General features: G+C 43.3%; 1 protein-coding gene across 1 annotated transcript in view; it reads left to right on the top strand.

Annotated features, from left to right (window-relative positions):
- Positions 1 to 21,795, top strand: part of UBASH3B (ubiquitin associated and SH3 domain containing B) — a 78,830-nt gene that overhangs the window by 46,405 nt on the left and 10,630 nt on the right. Inside the window, exons 2-9 of the mRNA XM_062594539.1 lie at positions 4,054 to 4,107; positions 4,711 to 4,897; positions 5,412 to 5,610; positions 8,765 to 8,934; positions 11,124 to 11,332; positions 18,229 to 18,364; positions 18,766 to 18,886; positions 19,886 to 20,008. Coding sequence (XP_062450523.1) covers positions 4,054 to 4,107; positions 4,711 to 4,897; positions 5,412 to 5,610; positions 8,765 to 8,934; positions 11,124 to 11,332; positions 18,229 to 18,364; positions 18,766 to 18,886; positions 19,886 to 20,008 — 1,199 coding nt within the window. The remainder of the gene's footprint in view (positions 1 to 4,053; positions 4,108 to 4,710; positions 4,898 to 5,411; positions 5,611 to 8,764; positions 8,935 to 11,123; positions 11,333 to 18,228; positions 18,365 to 18,765; positions 18,887 to 19,885; positions 20,009 to 21,795) is intronic.

Below are 21,795 nucleotides of genomic sequence, written 5' to 3' on the forward strand. Positions count from 1 at the left end.
GGAGCCCTTGGAGGAATGGTCCTCTCAAGTTCTGGCTGGTGGGTACAGAAAAGGCAGTTGGGAGGGATTCTGCGCATGCCCTATTTTGTGACTAACTAGAGGCTATCAGTCTTCCTCACTGTGCTCAGCACTAAATAAAAGAGCCTTTTAGCAGCAAGTCCCATGATAAAAATATACCTTGGCTTATGTTAGCATTATGCAGTATTTCCTCCTTGCAATGAAAATTAAATTGAAAAGGGAGTTTCTAGTCCCCATGGAGGAGATAGGCACCTTTTGAAATCAGTCATGAACAAAAGTGCGTGAAGCCCAGCCTAGCGTTTTCTAACGTCCTTTCAGGGTCCTGAGAGTACAAAGACAGCAGAGAGGGATCTGTAATCAATTCCAACAGAGCTCTATTGTGCTATTTGTTCCAAGGAAACATCAATTCATTAAGCGAACAAGTCAACAAGGGTGGGTGGCAGAACCGTCTGTCCTGCTAGATTGCGCATGACTCCTTCAAAGATCTGCTCCGGGGTCTGGAAAGAGTAAATAGTTAGTGAGAGCCAGCTTGTCTGCCCTCACTTTGCAACAGTGGAAATTGCTCATTTCAAAGCTACAGCTTTCCTGGGAGTGCGTTTTCACTACCTTAGATTCAACACATATAGAACATTTCAATGGCAAGTTCTATGGTTAGGAGAGTCAAATTTCAATAGCATCTTAAAGAGCATAAACAGCCTGTGGGAGAGGGGAGGTGAACTGGGCAAAGGCAACGTAATAGAAATGGAAGGATGAAGCAGGGCTAGGGAAAGTCCATGGCCGGTCAGGTGAGGCAGCTGAACGTTGCTCTGTTCAAGCAGCAACCTCCCTGGAAGATTCACAGGTTGTGCAAAAGAGCTTTCTGGAGGATTACTTTTCAAAGCAGGGCAGTGGCTGTTTGCAAAATGCATCTGAGGCAGACTAGGCAAAGGTCAGAAAGACAAAACAGACCAAACAGCAATGTTGGCCGTATGAGAAACATCCTTCTTGAAGGCAGGTGCTTAGCCTAGCACTCCACTGATCTCAGATGAATGCTGGCAGATAAGGGCAGGAAAATGCTTCAGGAGGAAGTATTTTCATAATCACACATTTGCAACACAGCCCTTTTTTGCAGCATTATCTTTCTGCCTTCCTCTTACTCTCAAAATGAACAAAAATATGTATATTCAAGGGGTGGGGAAGCAAGAGCAGAGCTGAAACACAGCTGAGTCAACAACACGTGTCTACTAGCAAGTGGGTAACATTTCATATTCCCACGTGGTTATCAGAGTGACTTCCGAAGTCATCGCTGCAGACAGAACGGGACACCGCAGCACGCTAAATGTACTGCGTTACAGGCAGAAATAAGAAATGCTGAAGGATCCCAGCTGCCTTAATCCTAGAGCCACAGATAAAACTCCGGAGTCATGACTCTCAGCCCTTTGCAGTCACTTGAACCCATTTCCTTTAACCAAGCCAGCAACATGTTCTCAGAGCAGATACTACAAGTTGTAATACACTCATCCTGACCATTTGGTCAGACCCATTCTCTCTGGCTTAAAGATGTCAGCAAGTCTTCACATCATTATTAAGCTGTAAGGTACCCTGTTTAACAAGATTAGGTTATGGGTTGAGCATGGCTGGTGCAAACTAGAACTTCTCCTGTCGTCTGTCATATTTGCTGTTGCTACCAGGCAGCAGGCAGCTCTGAGACACACCGTATGACCCACAGAGCGAAACAGAGGCAGCTGCTTAGGCCAAATGAACACCAGGAGAATAAAACTAGCTGTTGCCTTGTCAGTCTCTGGACTGTGTCTCTGCTCTTGCTTAACTCGCAGAATGGCAGCCAACTGGTCTTTACCTTCAACATGAAGTACACTAGTGGCTGAATGTGCTCCCTGTCTGTTGCTGTTAAAGGAGATGTTGCCTCCATTTGTAGCTGAAGTATGGTGGTTTTGTAGGATACAGATTCTCTTCTGGCACCGTTACTGTCTAGGATCCCTTCCTCTTCTCCAGCGGCATGGGAGAACTACCTAGAGATCCTGCTCTAGCCTTTTCCAAAGGTTTCCTCTGAGAACCTCTGCCCTTCAGACCTTCCTCTACCCACACCATTTTGCACGAGTGTGTGCTGAGGAGCTATCTGTTGTGAATTAGATTAAACCAACATCCTGTTGAATTTGACCTCCTGCTTCCTACTATACCTGTAGCACTTACAGGAAAGCAATACTCCCCTTCCGCCCTCAAGTAACAAGCTATGAAATAATTTGCTCGTGGGAAATGTTGCCTCCTGATGCCAAATGGAGCGCCTGGCTTTTGCCCCAAGACCCTAAAGTTTCTATCTTTTTCTGCCTCCCTCATTCACAATTTTTGGTATATAAATATTTAGGCCTTTGGGATTCTGGGCAAATACCTCATTTTGGCAGTCACTAGTGTTACAAAGTTGAGCTGATCCACAGCTGCATGTCAGCACTGATGTCTAGTATTTGGGAAACATTATTTGGATAGAAAGGCATTGTGTCTGCAAGTTAAGCAGCATTCCACTGGTTTGTTCTGTACCAAAAAGCTCACTTCACAGAAGACCTTGGTCTTCCTAACTGGAATGAGAAGGGATATGTAGGCATCTCAAAGGGAAGAAGGGAAAAGAAGAGCACTTTCAATGTAGCAAGGTCTGAACAGAGCTAGTTTTTGGCAGGTTATTCTGACACGAAAAATCTTTGCCTTATGCCCTCTGGTGGCAGCTGACTTTCTCATCAGTTCTCCTGAGGTGTCTGCACTTTCTAATCTAAACCTTTTAATTTCCACACTGAGCAAGTGACTAGTAAATAGATCATTAAATGCTAATAACTAGGGGTCTGAAATAAGGTGTTTCACTATTCAGGAAGATACTAAGCCAAGCGGGGGGGGGGGCAAACAGAGGTTCATATCTCATACTTTGACTGAGCAGGTTACATGACTCTGTCCCTCAAATGGTAAAAGGCTGTACCGGTTTCCCCTTAGAGAAGTTTTGTTCATAAAAGACACTGATTGGACAGGCAACATTTCTGAGAAGCAGCCACAGGCTAGAGGAAATCACTCAGGAAAGCGTATTGCATAGACTTCCAAACCCACCACTACAGCTTTACCCCAGCAAGGGCCCAGAGCTCAGCAAGACCAGCCCCTAGCTCTACGAGGAAATAACACAGCTGTAGTGTCGCCCGCTGCAAGCCTCTGAAATATCATTAGTATAGAAATAAATACAGGACTAGTTTCACACCACAGGACATGCTTGGTTTATACATTCAAGCTTTTTTCTTCAACTACACTTGCTAATAACCTTGGACTCTTCCAGCCACGGCTGGGATTCCCAGGCAGGAGCCTGGCTTCTGGAGCTGGGACTTCCAATAAACATGAGCCAGCCAGAGCTCAGATTTGCTGAGAGTTAACACGGGACTACAGGAACAGTTCTGCTATTGTCCTGACATTTCTGCTTTGTAGGGGAAGGTCCTTCATCTCAGAGTCATCCCTCCCACTCGCTGATATTTTACAGAGCTACTGACTTAGGTATGAGCTTGCTAAGGCTCATTTCTGCGGGAACTGGTGTGCCCATGGCGCTCCTCACAAACGTGTGCTAAATTGTTCCCAAAGACCTCTGTGTGTAAAAACTTCCCTCTCTCCCTCCCCAATCTAGTGTTTCACTACATATGATCTTATGAACTGTCGCCTACTTTCTAAACCTGAATCTTTCTTGCTAGAATTTAGGCTTATTCCTTTTTATTCTATCTAACATGGAGTTAGGGAATAAACCACTCTTGCTTTCTTTGCCACTGCCTAATATGGCTTCAGTACAGTGGTAGGTAAATGGCTGTAATTACTTCAGCTAAGCCAGGCTTCTCCCCAAAATTTGACTCATACCTTTTCTGTAAGTATTCATAATATATAACCCTATTTAGAAGGAATTAAGGTAGAACATCATTTATTAATTAGAGGTTAAAGATGTCTGTCTTGCTTGGTTAAAGCAGTAGATACAACTGTATCCGTCTAATGCAACAACACTGAAATATTCTTTTTTTCTCTCCTCAGACAAAAAGCGCTGGCATCCACAGGTGGAAGAAGTGTTCAAGCAGCATGCGACTGGTTGGTATGAAGTAATAAATGTTTAAAAAAAAAAAAAATCAGTGAATTTTATGTCTTTAGATATCAGCCATTAGAATGCAAAATGTTATTATAGAAGTTGTGTTATTTGCTTAAATGAGAGCAGCACCTGAAAAACACTAACAAAATTCATGACCTGTTATTTAAGTGTTGCAAATAAGCAATCAAGAGATAAGCCTCGTCTGGGAGAGTTTGTGATCTCAAATAATAGCCAAAAAAGGTGAGAGAAAGAAACTATTATACTTTCCACTCTGCTGCCTAAACAAAAAACTGAGAGCTGCCTTTTCAAAGATGTTGAGCAATTTCCAGTGCTCTCCCCCCCATATTATACACCAAAGGTCATAAAGGCAGAAGCAGTGACCCAAGTTAGATCTTCAGAGTCCCACTCTGAAACCTGAAACTTTTTCATATCAGTTAGTAGCTGTAACGGTCTGCTAGTGACACTGCCATCTCTCCTCCTGACCTACTAGAGCCAATTTTTTATACGTTGTAAAAGAAAGGGAATCAGGACAGAGAAAACTGATTTTGCTGGAAAAAAAAAATGCACCTCTAAATGTCAATCTGACACTACTTTCTCTTTCTCAGGCTGTTCTCCCATGTGGGTGACCCATTCCTTGATGACACCCTGCCTCGGGAGTATGTGCTTTACCTGCGCCCCACCGGGCCCTTGGCTCAAAAGCTGTCTGAATTCTGGCAACAGTCAAAACAGATCTGTGGGAAGAACAAAGCTCATAACATTTTCCCACACATCACCCTTTGCCAGTTCTTTATGGTAAACCTAAACTCCTCTTTCTGTTGCTTTTATGCATGCATTCATGAGCAGCCCTTGCCAAGTTCAGACTGGATATGTTACATACGTCATCCAGTTGCTGGAGAAGGCTTTGCGCTTGGGAGCTCATGGGGGGTTATTACAAGAACTGCCTGATGCCTGGGCTTGTTGAGAAGGTAATAGGTTTTTAAGCAAGTTGTTTCCAGGGAAGAACAACAGAAGATAAATTCTCATAATCTCAAGCGATTATTAGCATGAGAATAGACAGAGTGGGGGAGATGAGGTTAAGAACATTACCTAGGGCTAGCCGACCCTGCTTTTAAGACAAGAGATGGGCAAATGACTTCTAAAGGTAGCTATTTCTCCCCTGTGCTTTTTCAACTGAGTGATAGGAAAAGTGGGCTTTTCATGCCCACCCTCTCAAGCTGCCATGTCTCTGCTGAGTGCCCTGGAGCTAAGTACACCAGGAAGGAACAATTCTCCACCTGAGAAATGCCTGTCCCGCTTCTTTTGGCAGTGTGAAGACAGCAAGGTGGATGCTCTCACTGAAGCTCTGCAGGCCACTGTGATGCGATGGAAATGCAAATTCCCTGCCCCTCTGCCTTTGGAGCTCTACACGTCCTCAAACTTCATTGGGCTTTTTGTCAAGGAAGAAAGTGCTGAGGTGCTCAAGAAGTTTGCTGCAGACTTTGCTGCAGAGGCTGCTTCTAAAGCAGGTAAGTGGCTATGCAGGCAACCACTACATGTTCACAGCTTGGTCAAGGCTTGTCTATTGTACCCTTGCAAAGAGGTCTAAATGGAACAGCCTCAGCAAAGGTTCCAAGAAATGCTCCTCACCGAGAAACAACTACACCAGAAGCGGCTCTCCCAAGAACCTGATTCTGAGAAAGAAGGGAGAAAAGAAAATGAAAGTTTTCCTTCTAGAAGAAGTATTCCCAAGCCAGGCTGAAACAGGTCGTGAAGTACACAGTAAACATCTATGTCGTAATGCTCCTTTTACTCGTGTTATTTTTTTGATGTGGCAGAGACAAATTTAATTACTCTTCTTACAATCAGCTGCATTCTCCATGTGTCAAGATATTTTATTCATGCCAAGAAAGTGACTTATCATTAGAAAGTCCTTTTAAATGACCCACTGCACAACAAATAGCGGTCTTTGTCCAGCTGTCTAATTTAATTTGAGATGCTCCAGACTGCAACACTACATTTTATTAAACCCTACACTTCTCTCTCATAACCAATTCAAAGGTCATCTTTCTTGCCACCTTATCTACAGTAAGCCTGGCGTTTCACTGTGACTATGCGAGGGGATAGTATCAGATCAATGTCACTACCCACTGGAATTTGAATGTTAGGGCTGCCCATAGAGAAGCAGTGGTATCTGCAGGCTAAAGAAAAGGTTAAGAGTAGGGACTTTTGGGGTTGTAGGTCAAACTCAGGAAGGCCAATGGCACTACACAGACTCTTGCAATAAGTGAGATGCTGTGGCACCTTCCTCAGTCTGCGGCCTGGTTAGGCTATATATTATCCTCTCGGCACACACTGTTCAATACTGAACGAGGGAGGAATCAGTTCCATGCTTGAAGAAGAAATCCCTTGTAATATTTAGCCCTGGCCCCCATCAGATAAGGTATCAGCTTAGATACTGCTCTGCAACAGATTTGACTTTGCTGTTAGTTACCTGAGGAGCATTTTCAGAAACAAAAGCTTTGATGACATCAGGGAAAAAAAGCTCATGAAGTTTATATATGATTCTTTTAAAAAGCAGCCTGAAGGCTAAAAACATGAGAGGAACACCTCAGCAAGTACTTTGGCTTTCTGTGCTTCTTCAGTTCAAAGATCACCTCACACTTATTCTCAAGTGTTATCTCCTGAAAGGGAAGTTGACATTTGGTGGTTCCTTAACCTTTCAGATAGACGCTCGGTCTACAAGGCTTAGCATTTCCGGCTCAACTCACTACCTCAAGCCACTCCATCACAAAACTTTCCCCTGCAATATAAAGGCTGTATTTGCTTTTTCACTGAATTTCTGAGATGTAAACAGGACTCTGGGAGAACATCCAAAGTGTCCTGACAGTGGAGAGAGGAACCTTTTCAGATAGCTCACAACATCTTTCAAGTTTCATAGTACCAAGACAACTGGCTCCTTTATCTGATCTCCTACCATTTCTTGTGGAGCAAATGCATCATGAGCAGGGAAAGGGAAGATAACCAAAACACACTGTGCTCTGACAGTCTCCACTGCTGAACTGGCTTCTCAGGGTGTCCTCTGATTCCCTCCAAACTTAGAAGTCAGAGCAGAGCACTGGAGCACTATAATAGCTCCTTGACTAATCCTCCCACCCTCCGTCACTGTTGTACGCAGCCTGGACTAGTCACAGCACAACAAGTTTACCCCTCCATTTTCACAGGCTTATCCTGGAATTAAAGGGCATCAAGATAGGGCAGTCTCAGGCATGTTTCTGTGCAAGACAGGCACCTGTTAATACCACGTAGAACAGCTACAAGTCTCTGCCCCGGGTGACGGACATGTCATATGTTCACTACGCCCCTATAATGTACTGTGTTTAGCTGACAGTGACCTAGAAGTTTTCTTCCCTTCAAAAAAGGGAGGAAATAGCTATTATCTTTAAAAGTGCACATTTTGGAAGGCCACAATAAGCACAGAGTGTTAACTGGGTCCCAGAAGTGCTGCAGCCACGTGAGAACAGTACAGATTTTCCCCTGAGTAGTGTCGATGTGCCCTCTGTACCAACACAGTTAGAGTGGACAGTTCTCACCCCAAAATGCTGATCAGAAGAGTAAAAACAGCTTCCAGCAAGCTTCTGGCCCGGAGATTTTACCAGCTAGGACCAAATTGATTGGTTCTTAAGGGGGAAGTGATTGCTGCACTGCAGTCCACAGCTTGGTCAGGTTATCACATTAAAGTCTCTGGGGCTTCTTCAGAAATCCAGAGTACATCTTTTCTTGCTGATCAAAACAAGATGGATGATTTTGAAAAGCTATCCCACGGCTGGCGGTTAGAGCCAAGTCTCTGAATAGCTGCAATTTTGACTGAATAATCAGTCAAATTTAATTGCAATTTTTGGTTGAATAAGCAAGAATAAATTATACACAAACAATGAATCCCATGATTTCCATGTCTACCAGAACAGTTCCAACATTTCATACACTTCTACTTTTCTGCTTTCTTAAATCTTTCCCTAATACAGGTTCTCTCTGCAGGATCAGTTTGAAACACTACCTTATCAAATTCATTTTAAACAATTTTGTAATACCTCATACTTGGTGGGTGAACCAGTAATGCAGCTAATGTCCAAGGAAAAATTGTGATCAAGTTGCATGAACCTGTAACTTTCATGGATTTGTAATAGCCAGTACAGGAGAATGAACAGAGAAGGGAGAGGAAAACTTAATGCATTTTTACTTATTTTGGAGAGATCCTCAGCTCCTAATGAAAGAGGAAGGCTATTGCATACCTGGAAAAGTGTTTAGCAGAAGACCCTCCAGTTCAAAATTACAGTAATTGTTATATAGCCATGCAAAAACCCCTCATCTGCTGAATTTAAACAAGTTTTGGCAGTTTGGCAAAGATGCCCTGACTACCACCTCGGTGACTAAAGGCTGAATCAGACCATAAATACCTAGTAATTTGATCCAAGCTACACCATACATAAGAAACTCAAGTTTGACTTTCCCAAAGTCTTCTTAGAAACTGGCCTGTTTTGTTCTACTTCAGCTCTCTGAAAAGCTCTAGTAAGTGCTCCTGTTCAGAGGTGATAGACACTTTTATGCCTTCAAGAAGAAGGGCAGAGACTGCTGCCAATCTTCACAGTCATTTGTTGTTAACTGACGTCTTTCTTATTGCAGATGTTCATGTAGAGCCCCATAAGAAGCAGCTCCACGTGACACTAGCGTATCATTTCCAAGCCAGCCACCTGCCCACGCTGGAGAAGTTAGCACAGAACATCGATGTCAAGCTAGGCTGTGACTGGGTTGCTGCAATATTCTCCCGAGATATACGCTTTGTTAATCACGAGGTAATTTCTACAGTTTTTTTTTTCAGTCCAAAAATTAAAAAAGAAAAAAAAGGAGAATCTAGTAGACTGTCTTAGTTGCCTTTTGATCTCAACAATGCTTACAAGCTGCAAGTTGAAGCAGAGTTTCCCTGTGCCAAGTTCTGTACACAGTGCAGGCTATACAGACATTAAGGGATTTGCCTCAGGTCTTGCAAGGACACTCAGAACATACATCTCCCACACTCCATCAGTCATTTTAACCAACAGACCATCTTCCCTTTTTGTGCTTTTTACTCACACTGTCTAGACTTGCCACGTCATCAGTCTCACTTCTTGCAGAAACAGGGCTTTCTTAATGCTAGATTAATTAATTCTACCAATGACGCTTCTGTTAGCTCAGTAAATTGCTCTAACCTCCCAAAGATCAGGCTGGCACCTTAAGCTGAATGCTGGCCGTCTCTCTGTACAGACCTGATCCTAACATTACTCATAGCATTCATCATACTCATAGCATTCTCATCATTTAAGAAAAGTTTACCCTTATGGCATATATACCTCAGCTACTCACAGATTCCATGGCTGAGGTATATAACTGTCTGTCTATTATTCTTCATGCTGTTATTGTCCAACACAATATACATTAAAAAATTATTTTCATTTTACAGACTGAAAGCTTGGAGACAGAGAAACTACAGGTGAGATTCACCTCACCTCTCTGTAAATATCCTCAAGTTAGATATCTGAGTCTGAGTCAGTCACCTGGGGCTCCCTTTGAAGTCAAGGGAGAGAAACAGGCACCCGCCAGAAAGTGAGTCATCTGACCCATCTAAGATCCTTATCTCAGGATGAGATGACTCAATTTCTGGAGGAGGGAACCTCCTGAAGGGGCCTGCTCTGTCTCAGATGGCTAACTAGACTCTTAAGATTGGGGCAATTAATTCCACCAAAATGCCTCATTCAAAATCAGATGCACAGAGTCAGTGGCAGAGTGAGAAAAAGTGATTTTAGTCCAGCATGCAATAAGCCAAAGAATAAACTGCCCGCCAAAGCTTCTGGAGAGCTGAAGTGTCTCACATGCGGCATTCAAGCCCAGCCCAAGCCACAGCTCTCATGTGTGACAGCCTCCATTCCCATCTACAGAGTCATCTTGTCCTCCAGATACTGCAAGTAGTCACAATCTCATCAATTACAAAGGGAGTAGCTGAGGAAAATCAGCTCACATCTTTGCATATCTAACTTTAGGCAGCCATGTGTGAAAGCTTTAGTCTTGTGATACCAGGTGACAGAGACTAGTTTTCATCTTCCTTTGAAGATATCACAAACAGTCTAGTAGGACTAATGAGCAAATGGGCTGACACCATTAGGAAATCAGAGCTTCTCAGAAGATCGTGGTTTTTCTTTGCATGCCACTGCAGAAGTTAAACTTGTCCAGGGACAAGAACATGTTTGTTCTCCTTTTAAACGGGGGGACTGCTGTAAAAATTTCCAAGGAACATTTTCATAGACTTTTAATACCTGTGGGTTTCTCGTGCCTCAAAGAAGAGAAGATTACAGAATTATATTTGCTGATCTTTCTCTCACCTTTTAACTTAACCCTATTCATTTTAGGAAATAGAAAGAAAACAAGGTGGTCACATCCCAGTATTTCTCATTGCCTATGATTTTTACCATGCTCTCATGAACAGTTTTGAGAGCAAGATATGTTTGATTTAAAACTTTTACCCCATGACAGTGTCCCTGCCTTGACTTCAAAAGCAGTAGCAACACAGACAACCACTCTTACTGCAAGCACAAGCAGGTACATGAACGGTGCTCACTGACCACCAGAACTGCGTAAATTCCACATCTCCTTAACAATATGGTTACATTTTTAATAGGATACTTAGAGTTAGGCACATGCTTACATTTTTGCTCAGCCTAAATAATCATCCCCTCCTTTCCATCCTCATTATCAAAGTCATGACTGGAATCAAAGTAGTAAGAGAGTAAATATCAAGAGAACTTTCCAACAGTAAAGAGTGGGAAGTGGCAGGAATTCTCCACAGTTAAAGTCTTCCTGGGTAATGCACAAAGTGATGCATTATAAGGAGACCTGTTTGCACCTTGGAAAGGCTTAAGGTCTGCTACGGAACTGTTCCTGCCCCACTCTGCTAAAGGTTCCCTTTCATTAACGATGCTTTCACTCATTTGTGCTTCTTTTTCTCCACCAGACTCTGCAAGTGATCTATCCTTACACCCCTCAGAATGATGATGAACTCGAGCTGGTCCCAGGGGATTTTATTTTCATGTCCCCAGTGGAACAAACCAGTACAAGTGAGGGCTGGATTTATGGCATTTCCCTTGCAACTGGCTGTTCTGGGCTACTGCCTGAAAATTACATCACGAAGGCGGATGAATGTGGGACCTGGGTGTTTCATGGGTAGGTAAAGCTGCTCAGTCCAGTTTCTGTCACTGTAAAAAGGGAGCTCAGCAGCTCAAATTTTGCCTAGGCAGTGGGGTAAGCGAAGAGTCTCTCAGGGCTGCTGAGGAGGTCACTTGCGGGAAACGTACTGGCACACAAAGCTCCATCTCATAAGCAAAGGAAGAGCAGCTGCTATCCCTGTGCATGGGTTAGAGGACAATGTGATTTATTTAGCTAGTATGTTACAGCAATTACTGTTTATATGATCGTTGCTGATGGTTAATGGAGCTGGAACAGATGGTCGCTGTAGAGCCACCACTGTGTAGGCACCTCTGTGATGGGACTGGGATCGGGAAGGTTTTAATTTGAGCATTGCTTTGGGTAGTGAGACTTTTGTGTCTAATTCCCTGGGGAAAGGGAATTGGGGTTCAGCAAGGTTCCTAAGATATTTAGGAAGATTTTCAAAAATGCTTATTTGTCTTTCTGCTGTTAGCTTCAAAGAGCATCCAGGCATCAAGCTTTGCAGAAGCTTATGCCTTATGCCTCTCGATTTTCATGGGCATTATTTAAACACCAGTCACAACCTAGTTCTTAGGGGGACAGGACAGCACTTTGTTTGAGACTTCTCAGGCTTAACATGTGTGACATGGTGAATGACAGAGAGAGGACACACAGGAGAATCTTAGCTTGCAGATTGGCTTCCAGATGTGGCTGCCAGGGACCACTGCCCTTCTGCAAACCAGCCCTGACTTAGCTCTGAATGCTCCGTAACCCAGAAGTCCATCAAGCAGGGACAAGCATAGCAAGAGATCACTTATTTACCACCCATATCTCTTGTCACAATTATCTATTTTTTTATCGCAGGCCTCTGAGAAATGAACACAGTGAATAAAGGGCTTTCATACACTAGTCAAACAGAATGAACCCATCTATCCCAACTGTGTCACCACCACACTTCAATTCATCTTCCCTTATAAGAAAAGAGAAGACCTCCAGTTACCAGGGCTTACAAGATTAAAAGACACACAAGCAAAGTTAATCAGAGAGTTTGTATAAAGGCAGGACTTAATTCAGACCCACCTGCCTACAATCCAGGGCCTAAGCAGCAAGACTGTCCTTTCATCCCCTAGAACTTGCCAGCCAAATACACTCACAAATACACCTGCATATACTGCGGCACTCTGCTCTCCTGGATTCTGCTTTTTTCTTACAGAGCCTGGAAAGATTTTGAGGCCTAAGCACTAGCATGTGAAAGAATCACTATTACTGCAGTAATTAAAAGGAAAGCCAAACATTTTGTAACTGCAGCACCTCTTTGTCTGCAGAGAAAGAAAGGAAATGCCCCTTCCCTGATTACCACTGAGGGGTATAAATCACGAACCAGAGCATGCAGTATGGAACATTTATCAGAAACATTATTACATATCCGGAAATAGTCTCGCTTTACACAACAGCTTCCCACAGGGTGCATTAGGTTACCGAATGTCATTTGGTCAAAACAATATAGCAAGCTAAGGACAACCTATGCCCCACTGCAGTCTAGACTGAGGTACTCATGGTAGGATCTCCAAGGTAAGAGAAGCCTGGAGAGCTGATACCTTCATTTCACAGATGTGAAGGTAAGCATAGTAGTACTCACTGTGATTGCTAGAGAACTGCTGCAATGGAGGAGATGGCAACCCAGTTTGCAGAGTTGGGATCTAGGCTTCTGTTAGCCAGCAATGGTCAGATTCTCCAGGCTGGTCTGTTCTGTCTCTGTATACACAGTCATCCCTGCAGCAGAAGAAAGTAACAACAGCCATGGATATCTTTCTACTAGCTACAACAGACCATGTTTCAATGTTAGCTGTCATTCTCCAAATGAACATCACAAATTACTCAGATCATCACTGAAATACAGCTCACTTTGGGCTGCAGCACCCTGGCTGTCCCACACATGAGTTATTCTGGGATATTTGATCAAATCTTTAATCCTGCAGAGTAAGATTGTTAATATCTGCATGTAAACTGGCTTTTGAATATCTCCCTATTGCACTGCTCAAGTGAGACTGAAGCTGGATTCTGGCCTCTGTAAGGCATGCGTTTTTATGGCTAATATCCAAGTATTGCCTCGAGAGCTCTGCCTCACACACAGACCTTCCTGGCTAACATTGTACAAACATAAAACAAGAAGGTTCCTGCCCTATAGGAAGTTCTCTATTTCAGCTGCAGACCAACAGTCTGTCATCATGAAGAAAGACAAGCTCAATGAGATATTTAATAGAAAAGAACAGGCTTTGCCTTCAGAGGCTCTTACTGCCTGCAAAACCAGGCTGTGTCTTGAGAGACTCCAGGTCTGAATCCTTTCCCTGTCTTCTAAAAGCAGGAATGGAATCACTTCTAGTCCAGCAACGCTGCAAACTCCAAGAATTTTCTGTACACCTAAACTATGTTTTGTTGCTATGTGGGGCACATCTTTGCATGATTTCTTCTCATGCCAGGGATAAGACCTGCTAGAGACAGTGAGCAGAATTATTTGATTTCTGATCAGTGCTACAGGTTGGAAAATAAATAAAAATACAAATTGTTTCAGCTCCACAGAACACAACCCAGATTCTCAGCTTGTCTAACCCATTTTTGCTGTCCTCACCATAAGGCTGATGTTCAGAAGAATTACATGATATCTAGCAGTATTTTAAGGCCTAGATTTAGAAACCATGTGGTTATGCAAAAAACACAGCTGATTTTGGGGTTTTTTTTTTTTTTTAGAGTTGTGACAGAAAAGCTTCAGAAAGTGAAAGCAAAAGGCACAAACTCGTGATGTTCTTTTTGCAAGTGTGGCATTCATTCTTCTCACTTGTTTACCTTAAATCTCAGGGTTTGGGAATGGAGTTTCAGTACAATTAATACAGCAGGTAACTGCTGTCAAGGCCTGAGTGCCTCTGCCCTCCTGGGCAGTTGGCTGCTGGCTCTCAGGGCCATGTTAGAGATGAGCAGCTGAAAGCTGCCTCCTTTCCTCTGGTAACCACCGGGAGAAGCTGTCAGACAGCACGGTGGGGAGGCTGCAGCGAGGACCAGACCCACTGCCTGCGGGAGCTGCTTTAGAGCTGATGCTCTAGGACTTGGCCCACTGTGAGCTACAGCTACAGCTTCATCGCAGCTCTGCCTGAGCCTGGCCCCAGCCTCTGTGTGAGGAAGGGCAGAGCAGTCCCATATCACAGACGATGACAGCCAGGAAAGAGCCCAACAGAAGAGAATCGGCCTCCCCTCTCTTGCTCAACCGAAGTAACTAATGCATGCACTGGAGCTGGAGAGTCAGTGGCATCTAGCTGCTGCTCTGCTGCTAGTTCCAAGCCCCACAAAGGAAAAACAACCTTTTTGAAACACACACCGGACCCTCCTCCTGAGAGAAATTAGCTTTGTTTAAAATTATCACTCTATTTTCTGTTGCCTTCTGTGCCTGTGATTAGTGGGCTACCAAGTCAAAAGAAGAAATTCTCCATCCTCAGCACGCTGAGCCCAAAGAGGAAGTGGGAAGCCCAACTAAGGTAGAAGAATGTAGTTTCCCCACAGGAGCCACAAAAACCAAACATTCCATACCATGGGTCTCTCAGATATGCATTTAAAGGTATGTGGCAAAAGAAAATATTCTATCTTTGTATCTGTGGACCCACCTGAAATTGGGGAGGACGGACGACACTCCCTGACTGCTTTTCTACTATCAGCAAAGCCAGAGATACTCTCCTCCTCTGCCCCAAAATGGATAGGAGCTGTGCTATACATGTTACACCGCAATCTATTTCAGCTCCTTTTAAGAGGCCAAAGCTATTTCTTGCTCTTTTAATAAGCCTGAGAAATCAGACTTGGCAGAGGAAGCAAGAGGAAGAGAAGCAAACCTAATTTTTCAAGCTATATTTGGGCCTCAGTAGGTTTTTCCACTCTTTCTTCCTCCCATTTTGCAATAATGGCTGGTTCCCTTTCCCCAGGGATCCTTCTCCTTTAATAATGAGTGACAAGGCAGAAGAAACTTTTCCTACACAGAGCTGGGGACCAGCCCTGCCGCACCATGATGGAGATGCTTCCTCCATCCTCTGATGCAGCATCTACATTCTTCAAGGACCTTGCCTGACCGGGAGGACAAGGGCACACATTCCCTCCAAGGACACAGCAATAGTACCGATAGTGCAAAGAAGGCAAGGGGTGTCCCTTGCATCGTTCTCTGCACAGGGACCTTCAGTCCCTGTTTGTCAAGTCGAGGAACCACAAGCCTTTGGAAATAGCTTCCAAACAATGTGCTATGCTTAGATGATGATTAAGCTGAAATAGCTTCAGTGGTTTCTGTTTTCCAGCAGCATAAAGGAGATACCACAGAAGTCAGGCTGATGGCTCTTCTCCAGACACAGCAAGATAGCACGCCTTTGCCTCATCATTCCCAACCAGTCCTAGCATCTATAAATAGATAGTGCAGTGTCCACAGCCTTTTAATAGGGGTTTAAAGAGAAAGAATGTTTCAAATTGCGCAGCAGTTCCTCAGGGTAAAAGGAAGAGAGGTTACCAAACAAATCCTCAGCATTCTCTAGGTCAGTGTCCTTAAAAGACTGCCATATGGGCAAAGCAGGAAGAGGCTGAAAAGGGAAGAGGCGTTGGAAGCTGACACTGCTGTCATTTCCACCAGGTCTTTGTCCAGCCTTTCGGCCAACACAGGCACAGAACGAAAGGCAAGAAGCTCAGGCTCAAGAGCCACTTTGTACAATAAGAGAAACGGGGCCTAAGACGTTCAGATTCTGCTTATGTTGATATATTCAAATTTTTGTGTGTCAGTGAAGATGCAGCTATGTGTGGGCATGAGCTAGTTTTGCCCACACTCCAAGCTAACCGCTTAATACAGTGATAAATGTTTGTTCGTGCTCCCTGCTCAGGGCTTACTCACCTGGGCTTGGTGCACACTAACCATTCTCACAGCCTTTGGACCAGAGTTGGCCTTATTCTGCCAGCTAGAAGTGTGTTTGCAGTTAGCCTGTTTCTGCCTGCAATATATGACATGGGTGTATTCTGAGGAGGACAGTTAGACATGATTTTCCACCCCAGCACCTTTTAATATTTCCCTCAGCCTATGCACAAAACTCCTGCCTACATCTAACTTTTTGTCAAAATCTACCACCTCCATTATGCCTCTGAGTCATACTGCACATAGCAAATTGATGTGATCTGTCCTGACCTCTAATGGTCAGTCTGCACTTAGACCCCGAGTTCCTCAGAAAGAGGCAGTCCCTCAGAGCAGGCCCAGCCCTTTTTGAGCACCCACCATAAAAATAAGAAATGCATTAGTAACAGCCCATGTCCCTAGAGAGTTCCCCAGTGCTCAGCTGTGGATTTCTGCATCAGAGCTAAAAGAGTAAGAGCAGGAGGCTGAGGAGGCTACATGCTCCCTCAAGGCTGCACCCACGATCATCCCTGCAAGGCTGCTGTTGCCTGCTCTTGTATTCCCACTTCCCGTTACCCTTGCCTGTCAGTGCATCTGTGTATGGTATCTTACCCCAGTTCCTCTGTCTTATCCTTGTACCCTAATTCCACCAGATAAGGGACCAGCAGCAGGGCCAACAGCACAGTAGTCAGTCTTTTCTTCTCTAAACTGGTACAAATTACATGATCTCACATAAGATCAGTTTGTTAGAAAAAAATATAGATGACCCATATTTTTTTTTTCCATTGGCATGGGAACTGGTGTTATTTTAACAGCTGTGAGAAACCTCTCTGGGAGATTTTATCCTAACTAGGTGCTAGTCCGGAAACAACTTCCGACATATTTAACGCAAAGTGCGAGCAAAGGCAACTATTTCTGTCAAAGCAAATGACTATACACATTAGCTGACAGGTTTTTTTAAATGACTTTGCAAATGTAACCCATAAAATGTAACCCAGTCAGCAGAGGGTCACTGGAGCTTCTGTCAGCGTTTACTCCTGAAGGTATTGGTCCAACTGCTCGAACATCTAGGCATGATAGCTTTATCTGGAGGGAGCATCATTAGATTAGCATTTTGAGAAGGAATATATGATCTGTTCTATCCCTTTGGCTACATTTAACAGCAAACAGTGGCGAGAATAAATTCCCATTATAGACAGGAAACGAAAGAGACAGTACTGAAAAATGGGGAAATAACAACATCCAGATTGAATTTGCCACATCCCTACCAGATGCTCAGGCAAGCTTTTTGTGCACAAAAATCCCAGAAACTGCCCACAACGACAAGCAGGACTGTGGTTCAGCTTTCCGCTATGTCTTCTACATTACGGAGCATTAGTTTTCTTTCCTCATGCCAGCCAAAACGTTCAGTTGGTAATCAGTAATTTTGCATGCTGATTCTCTTTACTCCGCAGCCTGTGTCTTGCAAGTATCAAAAAGGATGTTCCAGGTCTATTTAACATCAATAATGGTTCCTTAAAAGCAACCCAACAGACTGACAAATTATTAGCTGTATTTCACTTTTATACTACACCAAGCCCAGAGACAGTAATTAAATCAAATGTTGTTGTACCAAGTGCTATTCAAAAGTAACAAGTAACAGCTCATGGCATCATGATGAGTGAAACCTCTGTAACCATTGGTTCCCAAACTTTGGTCTGCAAGATCATGGTAAGTAATCTGCATCTGATCCACTGACAGTTTTGGTGAGCATCCTGTGGCTACAAGGCAGGCCTTTGTATTTTCCATTAGAACATTTGAGATCTGACAGAGCCTAGCAGTCCAAAAGTTTGGGAACTGCTGATCAATTAAATTATTTCTAAGGAAGTAGAAAGCCCTCCGAGACAGTATTTGTGTCTTCTTGTATCACCTAGGTACATCAGCTAGGAAGGACACTGCAGAAGTGTCCTTACTGAAGCCTGAGGGCAAGTCTAAAGCATTCCCAAAGCCAACTTCTTTCTGGTTTTGGCAGGTCATACTCAATTCTGAATACTACATTGTCCCCATCCTTTCAAGTCTTCACTGATGGAGCCCTGGAAAGACGACAACAGGAAGACCAAGGACCTGGCGATGCAGGGCCACTCACTATCATCTGCCAGAACGTGCAGGTAGGGACCCCACACACACAAGTTGGACACAATCTTAACGGCAAGTTTCTAGTAACTTGCTTTTCCCTGACAACTTATCCTCTGGTCTCATTGCACTGCCTGCACTGGAAGTTTCAGGTTACATTTCTCTACAAGCTTTTAAGTGGTATCATAAAACAGACAAAGAGGAGACCCACTGTCCACAAACACCTTAGCAGAGGAGCAGCAGGGCCCCATCCTCTTCTCACTCAGGCAGCTTTACACTAGCATAAACTAACCAACTTCAGAGAAAGTTTAAGGTACCCATATTTGCACAAGAGTAAAGGGTGAGAGATCTGGTCCTGACTCTTTTTAGTAAATTAGATCTCATAAAAATACTCGCACTTTCGTGATAGTCAAACATCCTATAATTTTTCTTCTAGACCCTGAGAATAACCAGTCAACCAGGGCCTCAGAAACGCTGCCTTTTTGTTTGCAGACACGGGGAGAGAATGGATGTTGTTTTCGGGAAGTACTGGTTGTCACAGTGCTTTGATGCCAAAGGTGAGTCAGCTCCCATGAATCTTAATCTCTAGGTTTAGATGAAGAAAGGATAGTGAAAGCTGCATGGGGCAAAATTTAGATGAAAGCTGGGATGTCTTAACACCAAGGGTTCCTTTGCTACACTTGAGCATTTGTGAGTGGCAGAGCACCTCGGTGCAGAGCACTGCAGTGGTAGTACTGCAGAAGCACAGGGCTGGCTGGAGAGCTGGGCAATAAATGCTACAAATATTAATATCAGGGAAACAATTGCAAGGGTAAAGCAACCCCATCAAAGAATATCTTGTTTTGTAAATGAAACTATGATTTTAGTCATCAGTGTCCAATGCAAACTACTAGAACCAGGAAAACCCTCATTTGCACACTTCTAAATGAAAATACCATGACTACCAGTATGGTTTAGAGTGCCTTTCTGGGCATAAGTTGGAGCCTGCAACCCAGTAATACCATAAGCAGGCACTGAAGGCTGAATTTGGCATCAACTCCAGTATATACATGCTTGATATCTTCCCAGTCAAGTTAAACATTGTAACACTCAGCTGGCATTCAAGCTGACCTGAAATTTACCTTTTAGCTTTTTTTCTACTCCAAAACTGCCAGATTTTATTGCAACAAGAATCATTGGAAAAAGAATAATTTTTACAACGACTTTCTTTCCAAATTAAGGAATGTTGACATTTTAGCCTCCTGTAAAAGTGTAAAATTATTAGAGGTTTCACTTGTTGTGGGATGGAAATTATTTTCTTTTTAGAAATCAAATTTGATATAATCATAACTTTAAAATATTTCTAACATTCCCTGCTGATTTTGAACTGTTATATCTGCTTAACTTAATTTTGTCAGATTCTTGATGCTTTTACTCCACATGGGGAAACTGTTTGGCAGTCAGGTCTAGTTAGTGCCGGCAAGGTGGGGACACTGCAATGAAAGGAAGTGGGAACAGGCATGATGCTGTCTGCCTCTCTGTGATCTAATAATTCCAGCAACTGCTTCTGCTCACAGGAAGATATATGCGTAGTAACCTGAACATGCCTCACAGCTTACCTCAAAGAAGCGGTGGTTTCAGGGATTATGAAAAAGATGCACCAATCACTGTGCTTGGCTGTACACAAGCGAGACTTGTTGGTAAGTTGTCCTCAGCAGACAATAATTTCCCCATAAAGCAGTGGTATCTTCCTCCCACACACCCAACAAAAGAAAAAGAAAGTGCAAGGCAGAAGAAATGAATCAGGTGCCCTGAAATAAGAGGATTTAGACATTTCAAGAATCTTTGCAAAGTCTCAACCTCACTGGCAACCCCCTCTTCTAAAGAAAACCTTGTCTCATTCTGCCACTGTAGCTGAAGAAAAGGCAAAACACAAAACCTAGGGCATGGTATAATGTTACAGCCATTAGCAGTGCGATTGCTAAACCATTCACTACTGCCCTGTGACTGTGCCACCCGAAGATGCTGTTATTTCAAATGTCATTGAAAAATGCAACAGTGAATGAGATGGTGACTTCATGCAAAAATACAGTTTTTGATTTTGAGAATCTTAAATTTTGATCTTCTGTTTGTAACATCAATATACTTTAATCAGCCTGTCTGGCTTTATGTTTATGTGGCAAAATATAGTTCAGTGCCCCCCCCCCATCCTTCTCCATGTCTAGTGAGCCTGTTGATATATGTATAGGGAGAAAATTATTGGGTAGACAAAAAACAGATCTGGAGCACTGCGATTTGGGGAGCCCGGCCTCCTAAAGGTCATGAGTTGCAGACAGCAGTATTTAGCATTTTCTCAAATTCAAATCCTTTAGAGTACTTAGTGTCGGTCACACTCAAAGTAGGGCAGCTAAAATTATACTTGCTTTTTAGACAAAAATGAATCACCGTACAACAACAGGATGATCAGGCTCCAGGCCACGTGGCATCAGAGTTCACAATCCACGCGTAACAGAAGGCCAATCTGGGAGCAATCACAGCATGCTTTGCTGGTATCATTAAATAGGTTTGAGTGTGCAACTGTACACGTGACCTAGGCACAAACAGCTTATCAGCATCACTGCAGTATGCCAGCCATCTGCAGGCAACAGCTCCATATCGCAGCCGCACAAACTTGACCTTGACAAATCCTGGGGAAATAATTTCTCAGACAACTACAGCAAATGAGCAGCTTCAAGGTGGCAGAAGGCTGTTACGCACACAGCTCTTTCTAATGTAGCCTACTTTTCTCAGAGATTTAGAAATCAGTTTGACATGGCTATGGTTATCACTAAACATACAAAGTAGTGGTTAACAACTCACTCTTGCTCCCAACCTTTTTGTCCTGCCTCTTGAAATACAACAAAAATAAAGCTCTCTTACAGGTCTGCACAATGCTTAGTAGAGGCCTGTTCCCATTTGGTCCCCTTTGTCATTACAAGAATATTAATAATGCTAATGGTAGAGTTGACTTTTATCTCATTTTCAGTGATGTTGCACCTATGTAATGCAATGGTAATTTAAACTAGTTAAGAATTGAACCAGTTGAAAAAAGAATTCAGACCAAGCTGGGTTTGAGTTAAGTTGAGCTATTCTGATTTATGACATATAAGTGAAATGAAATTCAAGCTCTACATATTTTCTCAGTACTAAGAGCTGTTTGGTTTTGGTTAAATTTAAGAGACAGGAATAGTAAAACTGAACAGAAGAGAGCACAGGGTAGAAGCTTCTCTTCAGAAAGATGCTGTGCATTCTTCGCATAGCGGTTAAGCGCCTAGACACAAAAAAACAATGCACATAGAAAAACATATCCTAGTTCTACAGCTGTATATGCCACAGCACCTAGCATGCCACTGAAATGAAGTATGATGGTACCTGCGTTTCCCCAAACACAAACAGTGCAGCTAGGAAGCTTCTTCAGCTCCTTGCTAGGTGTCAGATACCCTGCATG

Source organism: Rhea pennata, chromosome 24 (genome assembly GCF_028389875.1).
Source record: "Rhea pennata isolate bPtePen1 chromosome 24, bPtePen1.pri, whole genome shotgun sequence".
Classification (NCBI taxonomy): Eukaryota; Metazoa; Chordata; class Aves; order Rheiformes; family Rheidae; genus Rhea; species Rhea pennata.